Source organism: Oryctolagus cuniculus, chromosome 8 (assembly GCF_964237555.1).
Source record: "Oryctolagus cuniculus chromosome 8, mOryCun1.1, whole genome shotgun sequence".
NCBI classification, from domain to species: Eukaryota; Metazoa; Chordata; class Mammalia; order Lagomorpha; family Leporidae; genus Oryctolagus; species Oryctolagus cuniculus.
In genome coordinates, this window is record NC_091439.1 from 3,400,472 (window position 1) to 3,418,582 (window position 18,111).

Here is an 18,111-nt window from a genome sequence, read left to right on the forward strand (position 1 = left end):
GCAGAGAACTCTGCAGGGGCTTTGTGCCACGTTGTTGGGAGTCCTTGGTTCCTGTGGCTCTGCTGAGTCCTGGGTGGCACTGAGCCATGCCACGCCCACTCTATCCACGTGGGTATTCAGCCTAACGGTTAAAACGCTCAGCTCCCACATTGGTGTACCTGGGTTCAACTCCCAGCCGCAGATCCTGACTCTAACTTCCTGCTAATGTGCACCTGGGAGGCAGCCAGTGATGGCTCAAGTGGTTGGGTTGTTGCTGCCCTTGTGGGAAACCCGGATGGAGTTGCAACTCCTGGCTTCAGCCCCAACACCCTGCCCCCATTTGTTGCCAGCATGTATGGAATAAACCAGCTGACGGTATCCCTTGGTTTCTCTGCCTCTCAAATAGATTTTACATACGCATGCACACACATGCACACACACTTCACCTACTCTCAATTTTCTCGTCCCTTCTGTTTTTCCTTTCCTGGCAAAGGATCTCTACCAAATGTGATGATTTTTTCTCCTTTGCTTCTATCAAATCTCCTTTTTTTTGCAGGGCTTAGTTCAGAGCATAGTTAGGAGAGAGCTGCCTTCCTCCCCCACTTTGATTTCAATGTGGAAAGACCAGAATGCTCACTGCAGCTCTGTCTGCTGCCAGCACCACGATCCTGGATGAGAGACAGGAATCCTGAGGTCCTCCCAAGGCTCCCCCGGGCAGCCCTCTCCACCTGTTAGCCTCTTGTTTGTACTGCTGTCACTGTTTCTGTATGTCGAACAGCTGTTTGTCACTACAATGGAATACTAGAGACAAGCTATTTAGGAAGGAAAGAGGGGTTTATTTAGCATATAGTTTGGAGACAGAAAGTCCCAGTGGTATGATGCAGGATCCAGTGAAGGCCCCAGGGTGAGACTGAGTGGGTACAGAGGATCACGAAGCGAGCCAGGAAGCAGAGAGAGTGGTCGGGGCCAAACTCAGGTTTTTATAATGACTGTATTGCAGGAACTTGAGATGCCACGCAAGACTACTTTCCAGGGAGTCCAGGGAGTCATAGGTCCTTCTCTCCAGCATCAGTGTGTCACGAACTCACCTAGAAAAGACTCCATGACTAGGACACAGGACAAGAGGGATAGACATTGCACAGGGAGTTCCCAAGGACATAGGACAGGAGGGATAGACGTTGAACAGGGAGTTCCCAAGACAGTGCAGACCTGGGCACCAGACAGTGGCCCTGGGGAAGGCAGCATCTGCTGCCAACAGCTCACTGCGGTGATGGCCGGGTGGGGGGGCCAGCTGGGAGCAACAGAGACCGACTTGTGGTCCACCAGTACTGGGCTTGGGTGGCCCTGCGGACACAAGTGACTGCAGGCTGCCTGGAGAGCATGGACTGGAGTGTTCGTTAGCATTATTATTTTTCTCAGTTTATTATCATACCTGGAGTCTTCAACAAGTTCATGGCACATGCATGTTATGAAAGAACTTTGCGTGCATGACAAAACGCCTTGTACCAAAATAATCTTTTAATTCCATTTTCCACAAACTTTTTGACATACCCTTGTAGTCTTCTCAGCAAATATCAACAATCATTTGTGTATGGAAGAATGCAAATTCAGAAAATCCATTTTTGCAAAGCTCAACGAACAAGGACTCAATGACAATATGGAGAGTTAGACAGATGTACCTGGAAGCTGGAACTAACTGAAGTGATGAAAAATCATCAGAAATGCTAGGCTTCTGAGTTTCACTGTAGATAAGGAGACTGGGGAAGAGCAATGGTTAACTCACTTGAGCCGTTAGTATGTTAGAGAAAGCAGCCTGTTTGCTGTTGGGTAAAGCAAGCTTTTTCCTAACTCTAGACACTAAGGCCCTGTCTTGGTCTGTTCTCTGTTGCCATAACAAGGTTGCACAGACTGGGTGATTCATAAAGAAAAGCTGACTTTGGCCCCGGGGTTCTGCAGGCTGGGAAGTTCAAGATCATGGTGATGGCATCGGCACAGCTCCTGGGAGGGCCCCATGGTGCACCCAACGTGACAGACAAGTGGGAGAGCACGAAATGGGAGCTTGCAAAAGACAGAAGACAAAACGGGAGACCTTGCTATGTCACAGCCTGCTCAGGCTAAAGCAGATCCAGCCCACAACGGCAAGACTTCACCCACTCCCGTGAGAGTTAACCTGGTTCCCTGAGAGTGACGTTAATCCCTGTGTGAGGGCAGAGCACTGTTCTCTTGGGAATCACAATTTGGCTTGAGCTTTGGAAGGCAGTGCACAGTAAATGAATGATGTGGATATGCGTGGATTTACAAGGAATTGGGGTGCTAGAGTTTGATGGTCGTCTCCCTGAGGAAGGGTAAAAACCACACTGCACCATTGGCTGTCACTGTCCCAGCTCACAGGGAGCTCACATGACATTTCCTCTCCCCTGAGTGTCCCATAGGCCTCTCTTGTGCTCTGGGGACTCCACTGTGGCTGGGAAGGGGTGGAGCTCCCATAAGGCCATGCTCCAGCCTGGTTCTGGTTGGTAGGTGGTGCCCTTTGACCCAGCAGTGTAGCAGAGACTTCAGAGTTACACAGAAAATGGAACTGAAAGATACATTTATTTGGGTATAAAAATTTTTGAATTCCACACAGTTTTTTCCATAACACACATCTTCCATGGACTTGTTGAACACCCTCGTATGGATGGATTTCAGTTTTTGTTTGCACCAGAATAAAGTGCATTGCATTCTCCATGAACCTTCTGCAGTCCGTCACTGTATTGGCTTAGACCCGCCTGCTCGTCTTCTGGGTGTTTCTTTCACATCCCTCATTTTGCCTTGGAAACTGTCCTCACATTCAGTGTCTGGCTGCTGCTTTTCTCGTGGCTTCCAAGGTCCCGCTTTTCAGGCGCATCTGTTCTTTGATGGTTCTGTGTTGGCGAGAGCTGGATGGCGCTCAATTACAAAGCTATCAATTTGCTTTGAATCTTTATCTCTGGGTCTCTCCTGGGGCAGGGGGAGTGGCGGAGGGAGGTGGGCGGAGGATTAGAGGATTTTTCATGGAAAATATTCTTCATGGTTTTTCTAAACTCTCTCAATTCCTTGCGAGTTGGCTTGATTTTTATTTTGACAGCTCGCCTCTGGACCGAAAACCAGCGGCTAGGCCTGCCTTGGACGTGCCTGCTTGTTTGGTTTAATATCCTCTTGCTTTCTCCTTTGACTCTGGCCTCAGCTAACACAGTATCTGGGGAATCTCAGACTTGAGTTTTCTTGAGTGATTCTCTTTGATTCCTTTTTGCCCAAGAACCATTAAGAGGATTCTGGACTTTTTTCTTTTTTAAAAGAGATTCATTGTAGTTATTTGAAACACAAGGTTACAGAGAGAGGTAGAGACAGAGAGAGAGATCTTCCATCTGCTGGTTCACTCCCGCAATGGCTACAGCGGCTGGAGCTGAGCCAGGAGCTTCTTCTGGGTCACTCACCTTTCCTAGGTGCATTAGCAGGGAGCTAGATCGGAAGTAGAGCCGCCAGGACTCGAATTGGCATCTATAAATGTTGCCAACGTGGCAGGCTCGGGCTTTAACCCACTGCGCCGCAGTGCCAGCCGCCTGCACATTTTTTTTTAAAAAGTATTTTTAAAGCAATGAGAATAGAGTCACTGAAATGAACCTTGAATATTGCAATGAGGCTGGGAGAGGTGACTGAGGCCTGGGCTGGGTACAGAGAGATTCCTGGTCGTCTCTGTGCCCCTAAAGGGAAAGCAACCTGTTGAGTATGTCAGGACCTCCCCGCTTTTCCCCCAGGCCCCTCTGCCTTGTCCTGGGCCACTTCGCCATTCCGGCAGCAGCGTTGCACCTGGCTGGTACCTCTGAGAGATGGTCGTCCATGTCATTCACCCTACTTGAAGAAAAGTTCCCTGCTGAGGTTTAGCAGAAGTTGGTTTTTCCTTCGGTTGAGTCACAGGTTACATGGAAACAAGTCCCCAGGAGTCAGAATAGCACCCTGGAAAATGATCTTGTTTTCTGTTCAGAAATGGAGTGGTCTGGAAACTAGAACCCAGCTGCTTGAACCAGAATCAGAATGTACTCTTATTTCTTCTTTGTTAAAGTACATTTGAGAGAGAGAGGAAGAGAGGGAAGGAGGGAGGGAGGGAGGGAGGGAGAGAGAGAGAGAGAGAGAGGGAGGGAGGGAGGGAGGGAGGGAGGGAGGGAGGGAGGGAGGGAGAATCTTCTGCTGACCCGGTTCATTCCCCAAATGCCAGGAACAGCTGGGGTTGGGCCAGGCCCAAGCCATGAGCAGGAACTCAGTCCAGGTTTTGCACATGAGTGTTAGGGAACTTGGGCCGTCACCTGATACCTCTCGGGGTGCACACTGGCAGGAAGCCTATAGGAAGCTGAGGTGGGGCTCAAACCCAGGCACACCGATCTGCCACACAGACACCCCAAGCAGGGGCTTAACCTCTACCTACGCCAAACGCTTGCCTGTCTTGTCTCAACGCTGATCACACTACTCAGTCAGTAGAAGAATTGAGCCTTCATCCACCTTGATATGCAGCTGCATGTGTGTCTTCTGTGTTCCATGAGCTTCTCATGGCGGTGAGAACCCAGTGCTCTTTCCAGGCTGTGTGGCCTCGGTGGGCCGGACCTGGGGCAGCCGGGGCTTGTGGGGCCTTGCGTCTGAGTTTTGGACTTCCAGAGCTGCGCGTGGAACTTTGTTTTCCCGATGAGCCGTGGTGAAGGGCCCCCAGCAGCCTCGGTTCACGCTGGTGCGTTCCGGAAGTGGTGTCTACCTTGGCTGACCAGACTCCCCGTGTGTCTTCTTCTCCAGGGAGATGTGCATTCAGCAGGACGGGCGGATTCATCTCACCGTCGTTTACTTTGGGAAGGAGGAAATGGATGAAGTCAAAGGAATACTCGAGAACACTTCCAAGTGAGTGCAACCTCGGAGCTGTCAGGAGGAGCCATGGGCACGGCCACAGAGCTCACAACACCACTCGGGCGGGGACTCCTGCCTGGCTTTATTTTCCTGAACCCTGTGGGCAGGTCGGGAGCCTGAGTGGCTGCTGGCTGTGTGTCGTGTGAACCCTTGGCTCCCCAGGTGTGGAGGCCTTACGTGGCAGAGTGGGGGTTAGGGGGCCACGGCTGTGCCGGGAGGGTGCCCTGGGTCAGCCAGAGCTTGAATAACTGAGAGTGAGATCCAGGCTTGGGTCTCAGCCACTTCCCGGGGGGCTTGCCCTGTTGACATCCACCCCTTAGGCATTTTGAGGAGTTACGGGAAGCCAGAAGTGACGGCTGAGGCAGGATCCTGGATTGAACTTACTCAGTTGAGCAGAAATTATTTAATGGAAACCTATAATAATGCAAATTATTTAATGCAAAACCTTAGACCCGTGTTGTATGTTTATCCCCAGCTGAGGGATGCCAACAGCATGGACGGGTTGTTTTCCTATCACAGTAAATAAACAGCCTTCTCCCAGTGAGGCCGCCGGAGCGGTGGGGCCATGCGCCCTGTGGTTTGCCATGGAGGCTCCTGGGGCAGCAGCGGAGAAGTCAGGAGGGCCTTTTACATAGAAGCCGCATCCTGGGAGTGGTCTGCTGTTCTCGGGGAGAAGTAGTCTCGCTAGCTGATGTGTCTTAGACATGAGCAGGGCTGTTTTGAGTTTCTAGTAAATCATGATAGGGTGACAGTGAGCTGTAGGGTGAGAGTCCAAAAGTGAGTGTACCTTTTGTACTTTTTTTAATTTTTAACATTTATTGGAGAGGTAGAAAGCGAGAGACAGAGAGAGCTCCCATCCTCTATTTCATGTCCCCTAAATGTCCACAACGCCCAGGGCAGGGCTGGACCTAAAGCTGGGAGCCAGGAACTCAATCCAGATCTCCCACATGGGTGGCAGGGCCCAAGTCTCTTGTACCATCACCACTTCCTCCTGCAGTGCGCATTAGCAGGAAGCCAGAGTGAGGAGCCGGAGCCAGGTCGAATCCGGGCACCGTGGTGTGAGGTGCAGGCACTTTCGCTGCTCAGCTAACCGTGCACCGCCAATTCTGCAGGTACATTCATGTGTCCTGACTGCTTTTGTGTTAATGGACACAAGGCCAGAATGCTAACTGTGATTTTCCAAACATTCTAAAGCAGAGGACAGATTATGTCTGCTACTATTTTTGTAAAAGTTTTACTGCCGTGCAGGCACACCCATTTGTATACGTAGCACTTACGGCTGCTTTAGAGCCTGAACGATTAGCTACGAGGCCTTTTACAGGAAAAGTTTGCCTGAGCAATAATGAGTTAGGAGCTGAACACTAGGGCTACCTTACAGCTGTGACCCGTGTCTCAAAGAGTAGAATAAAATAATTGAATATCCTCAACCTCAGTGTTGCAGTATGCATCTCTGCTGAGGAATGGCGAGCTCGAGTTACTAGACTTCAAGTGCTCTGTCCAGGGGAGATGTTTTCACACCTCTGCCCGGTCTCCATTCCTGGGAGGAAACTTCCGGAGTTTCCAAATGATCCCAATGTTCAGTCAGGATTGAGAGCCACTGTGCCAGGAGGTGCCAGTCTGCCCGGGGGCTGCTCCCTTCCCGGCAGCCTCTGCCCTGGTTCTAGGGTGTTTTCATTCTTGTCCAGGTGATTCCAAGGTACAGCTGAGATTGACAGGTGCTGCTTTATGGGGCCTGGGACCGGTGCAGGACCTCACAGGCTGAACCCACGTGTGCTGATGGTTACCTGTCACCGAATGTGATGGGTAAGCAGAAGGTAGTTTAAGCAAGTTTCTAGGGACAGTAACAAATTAAGCACATTTTTAAAAGTTTTATTTATTTGAGAAGTAGAGTTACAGAGAGAGGGAGAGGCAGAGAGGAAAAGTCTTCCATCCGCTGGTTCACTCCTCAAACGGCTGCAACAGCTGGAGCAGGGCCAGTCTGGAGCCAGGAGTTTCCACTGGGTCTCCCACACGGGTGCAGGGGCCCAAGCCCTTGGGCCGTCTTCTGCTTTCTCAGCCTACCGGCAGAGAGCCAGAAGGGGAGCAGCCGGGACTAGAACCGGCACTCTCATGGGATGCCGGCACCGCAGGTGGAGGCCCAGCCCACTGTCCCACAGCACCAGCCCTGGATTTCAGCACTTTTATCACACGTTCTTCTGCATATCAGGTCACCCAGCAAGCACACTTCTCCCCCAGGAGGCTGGCTGGTGAGCCATAGGGCAAACATTCTGAACACACATAAAAGTCATTTCGGTGGAAACATCCAGAGGTCAGTCGACCCCATGCGGAGAGCCTGGAGCTGGAGATTGAATTAGCGGTGCTTTGTACAAGTCGTCTGACCTGTGTCTCTGTGTCTGTGTCCTCTCTCTGCTGACGGTGATAAGTGCCGTGTCGGTGTCACTGCTCATGACCTCACGCTGCCGATGCTGCCATCTGCCGTGTCGGTGTCCGTGATGCAGCCTGGCTCAGGACAGCTCTCGTGGGAATGCCCAGACTTCTGTGGCCACCTGAATTGACTCCCTCCTGCAGTCCACACTCCACCTTCCAGCTGGATCTTCCTGCATGACCAAGGCCTTTGCCTGGTGATCAGACTGCTCGCTCTTCTCAACAAGTCCCAGCTCCCCAGCTAGACTGGGTGCACAGCTGGCCCTTGGTCTGGAGCTCCCTGGCCGACTCCCAGTCCTCTCCCGTCTGAACTCCAGCTGTGCTCGCATGCAGAACCTCTTACACTTGGCTGTTGGCACACGGTTTGGTGAATTACACTTCTTTCCACCCTCTTAGCTTTGCACCTAGATTGTAACCTGCTCAGTTGGTGGTACTGTCTTGCATGCCTCTTTTTTTTTTTTTTTTTTTTTTTTTTTTTTTTTTTGACAGGCAGAGTGGACAGTGAGAGAGACAGAGAGAAAGGTCTTCCTTTGCCGTTGGTTCACCCTCCAATGGCCGCCGCGGCCGGCGCACTGAGCTGATCCGATGGCAGGAGCCAGGAGCCAGGTGCTTCCTCCTGGTCTCCCATGGGGTGCAGGGCCCAAGCACTTGGGCCATCCTCCACTGCACTCCCTGGCCACAGCAGAGAGCTGGCCTGGAAGAGGGGCAACCGGGACAGAATCCGGCGCCCCGACCGGGACTAGAACCCGGTGTGCTGGCGCCGCTAGGCAGAGGATTAGCCTAGTGAGCCGCGGCGCCGGCCTTGCATGCCTCTTTGTAACTCACCTGTTAGCCCAGCACTTTATACCAGAAATGTTCAAAGTTTGTTCACCAAGAGAAAACAGATGCCAGACCCGTACACATAGCAATCTGCATGTGAACTTAGGTGAAGGGATCTTCAAATAGTTCATGGAAAATGCATGGATTTATCCCTGGCGCATGGGAGAGCCACAAACTGAACCTCATCTCTCAAGTTCCAGGACCACCTTAACAGCTCAGTGTGCCCCTTCTTAAAACCCAGTGTTGCTAGTAAGATTTTTTTTAAAGATTGATTTATTTGACTGGTAGAGGGAGAGAGAGAGAAAAACAGAGAGAGAGGTCTTCTATCCTCTGGTTCACTCCCCAATTGGCCACAACGGCTGGAGCTGTGCTGATCCAGAGCCAGGAGCCAGGAGCTTCTTCAGGTCTCCCACGCGGGTTCAGGGGCCCAAGCACTCAAGCCATCCTCTTCTGCTTTCCCAGGCCATTGCAGAGAGCTGGATTGGAAGAGGAACAGCTGGAACTCAAACCCGGCACCTGGTAGTAAGATTTGTAGTCAAACCCAATGGAATGAGTCTCACCTGGAGATCAGTACCATGACTAACTGTTCTGAGTCCAACTGAGCACATGTGTTGTAGGAGTATTTTAATATTTTGCTGCATGGCCAGCAAGCAGTGTTCTAGATGCTCCCGTTCTATGTTTCCATCTTGGTCGACTGCTATAGATCAGCATTTTTGGAAACCCCAGTTTGTGATTCATTAGAGGGTTGTGAAATCCATTTAGTGGGTTGTGTCCAGTGTTTTAAAAATCGGAATAGAGGCCAGCACCGTGGCTCAATAGGCTAATCCTCCGGCTGCGGCACCGGCACACCGGGTTCTAGTCCCGGTTGGGGTGCATGATTCTGTCCCGGTTGCTCCTCTTCCAGGCCAGCTCTCTGCTGTGGCCTGGGAATGCAGTGGAGGATGGCCCAAGTGCTTGGGCCCTGCACCCCATGGGAGACCAGGAGAAGCACCTGGCTCCTGGCTTCAGATCGGCACAGCGCTGGCTGTAGTGGCCATTTGGGGGGTGAACCAATGGAATGAAGACCTTTCACTCTGTCTCTCTCTCACTGTCTAACTCTGCCTGTCAAAAAAAAAATCGGAATAGAATCCAGTCGAAAATGTCAGAGTGAGTCACATGCAGTAAGGATGAATAGCCTCTCATGAACATTTTACTTCAGTGTGTGTTCATGTGTGTGCAAGCCATGTCTTGCCATGTAACATCTTGCAGAACACACGCTAAATCAGTTCTCAATAGCTTGTTCCTGTTATATGTATTTTTCCAAGCATTAGTTTATTTCAGGTTGAAGCACAACTCTGGGATAATTTGGAATGCTTCTTAAAGTGCAGATTCCTTGGACCCACCCCCAGAAGTTCTGAGTGCACAGGTCTGAGGTGAGGCCTGGGAGAAAGCACTTTGGCTCCGTGAGACACCCATGGGGTGGTACATGGACTGTACTTGGAGAGACTGGCCAAGTAGATATTTGCTTCAGGTTACATCATGGGACATTTCAAAAAGACCAAGACGGGTGAACTGGCACGAGCTAGCACCTACTGCATGGCAAGTTCACCCTCAAGTCAAGATGACCCTGAGGCACCTTTCAGAAGAGGTTCTAGAACCAAGACACTGCTCTACCCCCGAGTGTGGTGGGAAGGGGCCTGGGGTGCTGCTGTTCCCAGGGGCCAGCTTGCGTAGCTCTTGGTCAGCATGTTGTGCCTCGTTGACAGCATTTTGTTTGATAGACACACCCAGGAACGGTTCATCTGGTTATCTAAAAGAAAATTAGGGGTGGGTGGTTGTTAAATGTTTGGGTCATTCTTTCTTTTCTTGGAAATTGGACAATATTCTGTTTTATTTTTTCTCAAGGAAATTTTTGACAAGAATCTCATCCGCCAAAATGAATAAGCTGCCCAGGGAGTCCCTCCCAGCAGATAAGGAGTCTTAGACTCCAGGAGCCTGAGGCAGGGCCAGGTGAAGCAGTCCAGGCCTGTGGCCGTGTCACCCAGCACAGCCCACAGATGGGGCCAAGCCTGCTTGTGCCTGGTGTCCCAGCTGCATTCTGGATTGTTCTTTGGGGGATTTGAACAGGGCTGTGCCTGTTAGATCTCCATAGCGTGACTGCTGTTGTATTTTTTTGTTTGTTTGTTTCCCAGGCAGAGTTACACAGTGAGAGAGAGAGAGAGAGACAGAGAGAAAGGTCTTCCTTCCGTTGATTCACTCCCCTAATGGCCGCTACGGCCGGTGCTGTGCCAATCTGAAGCCAGGAGCCGGGTACTTCCTCCCGCTCTCCCATGCAAGTGCAGGGACCCAAGCACTTGGGCCATCCTCCACTGCCTTCCCAGGCCACAGCAGAGAGCTGGACTGGAAGAGGAGCAACTGGGACTAGTACCTGGTACCCCAACCAGGACTAGAACCCGGGGTGCCGGCACCTCAGGCAGAGGATTAGCCAAGTGAGCCATGGCATCAGCCATTGTATTTTTTTTAAAGATTTATTTATTTATTTGAAAGTCAGAGTTACACAGAGAGAGGAGAGGCAGAGAGATAGAGGGGGTCTTCCATCCAATGGTTCACTCCCTAATTGGCCACAACAGCCGGAGTTGCGCCAATCCGAAGCCAGGAGTCAGGAGCTTCTGGGTGCAGAGGCCCAAGGACTTGGGCCATCTTCTACTGCTTTCCTAGGCCATATCAGAGAGCTGAATCAGAAGAGGAGCAGCCGAGACTAGAATGGGGGATGCCAGTGCTTCAGGCCAGGGCGTTAACCCACTGAGCCACAGCGCTGGCCCCTTGACTGTTGTATTTTTATAATGCTGTAAAGGAACACATTCTGTTTCTTCAAAGTTATGTTTCTTTTTTTTTTCAACACTTACTTATTTGAAAGGCAGAGTGACAGAGGTGGTGGGGAGGGAAGGAAAGAGAAAGGGCAGGGAGAGAGAGAGAAAGTTCTTCCACCCGCTGGTTCATTCCATGCAGGCTGGGCCAGGCTGAAGCCAGGAGCTCTAATCCAGGTCGGCCACGTGGTTGGCAGAAACCTGAGCACTTGGGACGTCACCTGCTCCCTCCAGGCACATTAGCAGGAAGCTGGATAGAAAGTGGAGTAGCCAGGAATTCAGATTGGTGCTCACATATGGGATGCTGGCATCAAAAGCTGCAGCTTAACCCACTGCTCTCCAGCACCGGGCCTGGGAGTTACATTTCTTTGAGGCTAAAATTGTCAGGACACCTGTGGCTGATGTCCAGTGGTTCAGAACGAGAGTGTGAGAAAAGAGCTCAAAATGATAGCAGTTGATGAATCTGGGTGTATTGCATACTTGCACCATTCATACAGCTTTGCCAAAGGTTTAGAATTTCTCCACGGAAAAATTTGAGGAGGGGGTGGAACTATTATGACAAAATGTAAGTGATGTTAAGTTCATCCAGTGGAATGCAGCAGTTTGGAGAAAGAAGAAGGGTGAAATAAGCAAAAAATAGGGGAGTGAAGACCTTGGCAAATATTCCCCGATGTAAAAGTGGTCAGAATTCTGGAAATTAAGCTGCACCAATCTGGAGACATCTATCCAGCAGGAGTCCTTCCGAGCGCCACTACCAGAGGATGGGCATTCTCCGAACCGGCTGGGTTTCCCTGGAAGGCTCTGCCCCGGGGTGGCCTTTCCGTGACCTGATTCAGCTCTTCAAATGCAGGAAGCTTTTCCTTTCCTCTGGGGGCAAGGACATCAGTCAACAGTAATTACAGCAGGTGCTCAACACTGCGGCTGCCTGCCGAGTTGGGACAAACACAGACTAAGGAGAAAGCCTGCAAGATGAAGCCAGGCAAGGCGATGTCTACCGAGCTGTGAGAAGCTCCTGTGTCCCCGGGAACCCGAAGGCCTCGACCAGCCTAGGGCTGTGCTGCTGCTTGGGAAAGCTCTGAGGGGGCCCTGAGCTCTCAGGTGTGGCTGCCCAGAGGCTCTGCACGGGGTGGGGGGGATTAAAGGTACAGCTGTTTCCCAGTGCCTGGCTGAGTGCTGAAGGCTGGCCCTGACATGCACCCAGGGCCCCTTAGCAAAGAAATTCTTACTGGTTCCAGGCATTTAAGGAAATGTCTGTCCAGTCATTAGCTGACCCTTAAGTGGTCACATCCAACAGAGTACAGGCTTGACAGGGTTAGTTTGGCAAAGTCATTAAACAAGCAAATGAACAAGAGCAAACCCAGGGGAGAAAGGCAATTCTGATTTCTGGGGTTGGCACAATACATTATTTAAAATGACCTGGAAGAAGCTCCTGGCTCCTGGCTTCGGTCTGGCCCAGCCCTGGCCATTGCGGCCATCTAGGAAGTAAACCGATGGATGAAGACTCTCTCTCTCTCCCTCTCTCTCTCACCCACCCCCTCCCTCTCTCTCTCTCTCTCCCCCCCCTTTCCCTCTCTCTCCTCTCTCTTTCTCCCCCTTTCCCTCTCTCTCCCTCTCTCTCCCCCTCTTCTCTTTCCCTCTCTCTTTCTCTCCTTTCTCTCCTCCCCCACCCCGTAACTCTGACTTTCAAAATAAAATAAGTCTTTAAATTAAAAAAAAAATTAAAGTAACTACACAGGTAACACAAAAGGCAATACAAATGTAGTTTTTGGTTTTCTTAAGATTTATTTTATTTACTTGAAAGGCAAAGTTAGAGAGAGACACGTCTTCATCTGCTGGTTCACTCTCCAAAGGCTGGAACAGCCTAGGCTGGGCCAGGCTGAAGCCAGGAGCCTGGAACTCCATCCTGGTCTCCCATGTGGGTGGAGGGGTCCCCAGTACTTGGGCCATTTTCCACTGCTCTCCCAGGTACATTAGCAGGGAGCTGGATCAGAAGTGGAGCAGCCAGGACTCAAATCGGCATTTTGAAATGGGGTGCTACTATCACAGACAGCAGCTTAATCTGCTTTGCCACAATGCTGGCCCAATAAATATATTTTTTGTTTGTGCTTCTATTTCTGTTTATTTAAAATTTTCAAATGATGTATTGCATAAAACAGTAGCTATAAATCTGTGTTGATGGACACAATGCATAAAGATGTAATTTTTAATATAACAGCGTGGAGGAGGGAAAAAAACAGAACCAATTTTTCTTATTAAGTGAAAATACATGTTTCTTTGAGAAAAAAAAATAGAAAATCTGGCTAGACTTAGATCAAGTAAACTGATTTAATTAAAAAGAAAAGAAATGCTTCCTGCAAAGAAAAGCCAGGCCCAAACATCTTCATTGCTGATTTTCCCAACTTGCTCAGGTCAAGAATACAACACTGAGCTGGAGGTTCTAGCCAGGAAAGTTGGGGGAGAAAAAGAAATAAAAGACATCCAGATTAGAAAGGCAGAAGTAGGCCGGTGCCGCAGCTCACTAGGCTAATCCTCCGCCTTGTGGCGCCGGCACACCGGGTTCTAGTCCCGGTCGGGGCGCCGGATTCTGTCCCGGTTGCCCCTCTTCCAGGCCAGCTCTCTGCTGTGGCCAGGGAGTGCAGTGGAGGATGGCCCAAGTGCTTGGGCCCTGCACCCCATGGGAGACCAGGAGAAGCACCTGGCTCCTGCCATCGGATCAGCGCGGTGTGCCGGCCACAGCGGCCATTGGAGGGTGAACCAACGGCAAAGGAAGACCTTTGTCTCTCTCTCTCTCACTGTCCACTCTGCCTGTCAAAAAAAAAAAAAAAAAAGGCAGGAGTAAAACATCTCTGTTCATGGCTGAAGTATTGTCTTCTATATAGAAAATTATAAGGAATAATAGAAAACACTATTAGGGCTAATTAACAGTCCAGCAAGCTTGTGGGATACAAGATTGATATACAAAACATTAATTAATTGTGTTTATATATGCTAGCAATGAACAATCTGAAAATGAAATGAAGAAAACCATTCTAATTGAAATAGCATCAAAAAGAATAAAATGTGTAGGAAAAATGTAACAAAAGGAGTGTAAGACTTTTGCATTGAGAACTGTAATGCTTTAAATCATTGAAAGGATTTAACGAAGGCCTAGATGAATGAGGCACCTGGTTCATGGTTTAGATGTAACGCTCATTCAACTGATTGAAAAGTTCAACACAATTCCTGCCAAAATCCAGGGCCAGGCAGTGTTTAAGACACCGCCTGGGCTCCCACATCCTGTAGCCGAGAGTATCTGGGTTCCCACCTGGCTCTGCTTTCAACTCCAGTTTCCTGCTGGTGTGCACCCCGAGAGGCAGCTGCGATGGCTCAAGTCACTGGGTGCCGGCCACCCATGTGGGAGACCTGGATTGAGGTCTTCTGCTTCTGCTTCAGCTGTTGCAAGCATTTAAAGAGTGAACCAGTAGATGAAGAACTCTGTCTCTGTCTCTCTTTCTGCTTTCAAATAAAAAATAAATAAGTAAACGACCCAAACTAGGGTTTTTTTTCTTTTTTGATAGAAATGAATAGGATGATAGACAGATTTACATGGAAATGCAAGGGACCCAAAATAGCCAAATCAGTCCAGAAATTGGAGATGACCTAGTTCCCAATTTCAAAACTTAGTATAAAATTACAGTAATCACAACTAAGGCACTGGCACAAGAGTCCACATATAAATCAATGGGATAAAATTGAGAGGCCAGAAATAAACTCATCCATTTATTGATTTTTCCAACAAGTGTGAGTTACATGGGGTGGGGGTGGGGGCTAGGAATTATGTGTTCAAGGGAAGTTATAGGGCGGCTGGACATCCACACCAAAGAAGCAAAAGTTGCCTTCTAAATTTGGTGTGTTTTTGACACCACATACAAAGCTTGGATAGAACTCAATTCAAGGCCTAAACATGAGGGCTATGACTATAAGACTCTTAGATGTGAATCTTTATAACCTTGGGTTAGACAATGGTTGCTTCTATAGGACATTCAAAGCACAAAGCAACGGAAGAAACGTAGGTAAATTGAACTGCATCAGACTTGCAAACGTTGATGCTACAGTGACACTGAGCAGACAGCTACAAGATGGGACAGAATTTTCAAATGATAACCTGGTCAGAGCCCGGTGTGCAGAATACAGAGGGAACATTTGTAACTCAGAAGTAGAAGGACACATCACTCAACTTATAAAAGGACTGAAGATTTGAATGGATGTCTCTCCAGGGATGAAATACAAGCGGCCAATAAACACGAGAGAAGGTGGTCAACATCTTCTGTGTTCGGGGGCATGCAAATGCACCCCACAGCACCAGGATGGCTGCAGTCCACAGCCAGTCAGTCGTCAATGAGATGTGGAGACATTGGAACGCTTGTCCACTGCTGATGTTAACAGAAAATGGTGCAGCCAGTGTGTAAACCCATTGGCAGTTCCCCGAGTGGTTAAGCGTAGACTTTTTGTCTGACCTAGCTAGCCGTTGTTTTCCTGGGTGTGTACCCAAAAGAAGTAAAAACAGCTGTTGGAACATAACTGAACATTGAATGTTCATGTCTGCACAGTATCCTAAAGGTAGAAACAGCCCACGTGGCCATCAGCTCATAAATGGATTGACAAAATGCTCCTGTATCTATGCAATGAAATATTATTCAGCTACAACAAAAGTGTGAAGTACTGATACGTGCCATAATATGGATGAACAGCTAAAGCTGAATGAATGAAGTTGGACACAGAGGGTCAGGGATACATGATTCCATTTAGATTCCATTATAGATCAGAGGAGCCAATTGCATAGTGACAGAGTAACACAGTGGCCAGTGGGGTTTGGGCATATAGGGAAATGGGGAGTAGTTGCTTGTTGAGTTATGGGGGTGATGGAAACTGTGGGGAGCAACTCGGACTAGACTGTTACTGGAATTAAGACTTATTCTATGCATCTGCTCTCCCACAATATGGCGCTGAGAAGGGAGAAACAGCTTCTACACAGCTGCCTCCAGTTCAACCAATAAACTGTAGGACCTGCTCCTGATTGGAGGAGAGCAGCGTACTCGGCGTGTGGGTAGCAGAGTTGGGATTGGTGGAAGAGGACTATAGAGGAGACAACATGCACCGGGAACATCTATCTGAAGGAACACCTGTGCAGCCCCCGAGAGAGCTGGCCGGCGGTGTGCCACTCCCCCGCGGAAGTGGGGAAAGTGGCCAGGGGGAACCGCCCTTCCACGGAGGTGGAAGGGTCGGTAGCCAACCCGGGAAGAACCAGCAGCAAACCCGGGAAGGGCCGAGCAGACAAAAGAACAGCGCAGGGTCCTGTGTCGTTCCTCCACGAAGAGGGGGAGTGACAGAAACATTCTGGAAACAGAATGTACGACATTGTAAATGCAGTAAAAGCCACTGAATTATACACTTAATATAGTCACTTTTATGTTATGTGAATTGTACCTCAAAAAACATGTGCGTACAAACACACACACTGATGCCTTATTTTAGGTGGACTTTTCCCTAGCCAGGGAGTGTCTTGTATGCCGTTGTGCACCCCGCCAGGGTGGGCTTGCTTTTACACTGTGGACCTGAATGAGTGCAAGGCTGCGTCGTAGCTCATTGAGGACCAAGAGGAAAGGGCCCAGCACCCACGGTGTGCCGGGAGCAGTGTCGGGTGGCTCGCTGCAGCCCTTGGAAGGAAGGACCCAAGTGCTGGTATACGATAAGAAAGGGCAGGGACAAGCAAGCGTGCCTCAGGGTGGAGTCCAGAAAGGAGCTGGGAATTGCGTGTGCAGACTCTGCAGGGCAAGGAGGCACTGCACGGGCCTGGGCTGAGCCTGGGGACCGCAGCTGCTGAAGGGAACCCGCAGGCAGAGGTGAAGCACTGTGGCCTCTGGAGGCAGTGGCCTGAGGCTGGCGCGCAGCTCTGTGTTTGCTGCCCTGCACCTGTGGTGGGTGAGGCTGGCGTGGGGCAGGGGTGGAGGAGCGCCTTCGTGGGTTGCCCTGTTTAGTCACTCTCCGCACCTTGCATAGCACGGGCACAGAGGGGCTTTCTGGCTGGTCACATTGCACCCTACATTTTTTTTTTTTGACAGGCAGAGTTAGACAGTGAGAGAGACAGAGAGAAAGGTCTTCCTTTTCTGTCGGTTCACCTCCCAGATGGCCGCTACGGCTGGCGCGCTGCACCGATACGAAACCAGGAGCCAGCTGCTTCCTCCTGGTCTCCCGTGCAGTGCACCCTACATTTTTAAAAAAATATGTTAGGCCGGCGCCACGGCTCACTAGGCTAATCCTCCGCCTTGCGGCGCCGGCACACCGGGTTCTAGTCCCGGTCAGGGCGCCGGATTCTGTCCCGGTTGGCCCTCTTCCAGGCCAGCTCTCTGCTGTGGCCTGGGAAGGCAGTGGAGGATGGCCCAAGTGCTTGGGTCCTGCACCCCATGGGAGACCAGGATAAGTACCTGGCTCCTGCCTTCAGATCAGCGCGGTGTGCCGGCTGCAGCGCGCTGGCCGTGGTGGCCATTGGAGGGTGAACCAACGGCAAAGGAAGACCTTTCTCTCTGTCTCTCTCTCTCACTGTCCACTCTGCCTGTCAAAAAAAAATTTATATATTTGACAGAGTGGGAAAGAAAGAGCTCTCAACTGCTGGTCCACTCCCCAGAGGCCCACCCTGGCTAGGGGTGAAGCTGGGCACTGGGAGCTCAATCCACGTGCTCCTTGGGAGTGGCAGGAATCAATTACTGGAGCCATCACTACTGCTTCCTAGGATGCACGCTAGCAGAGAACGAGTCAGGAGCAGGAGATGGGACTCGAACCCTGGTACTCGGATCTAGGATGCAGGCATTCTGACTGGCATCTTAAACGATAGGCCAAACGCCCGCCCCTTACCCATGCATTTTCCAGCAAAAACTCCACTGGGGAGGCCTCGTGCCAGACATCATTGTGCAACTGTGCATCAGCACGTTTGTTTGGTTCCTGCCAAAGCTGGCTTGGGCTCATTCAAGACAAAAGTCCACACATGCAGTGAAAAAGAAGAGGCAGCCTGGGTGAGCCTGGAGCTTGGTGAACTCTCCTTAGCTGATGTCCACACGGCAGCCACTGTGTGCTGTGTGCTTTCTTGATGGCCGGTACC

The 18,111-nt window shown here is 50.3% G+C and overlaps 1 protein-coding gene across 1 annotated transcript in view; it reads left to right on the forward strand.

The window, feature by feature from the left end:
* The window catches only part of CSGALNACT1 (chondroitin sulfate N-acetylgalactosaminyltransferase 1), an 85,801-nt gene that overhangs the window by 47,593 nt on the left and 20,097 nt on the right, over nt 1-18,111 (forward strand). The window contains exon 3 of the mRNA XM_051819904.2: nt 4,780-4,881. Within this exon, the coding sequence (XP_051675864.1) occupies nt 4,780-4,881 (102 nt within the window). The remainder of the gene's footprint in view (nt 1-4,779; nt 4,882-18,111) is intronic.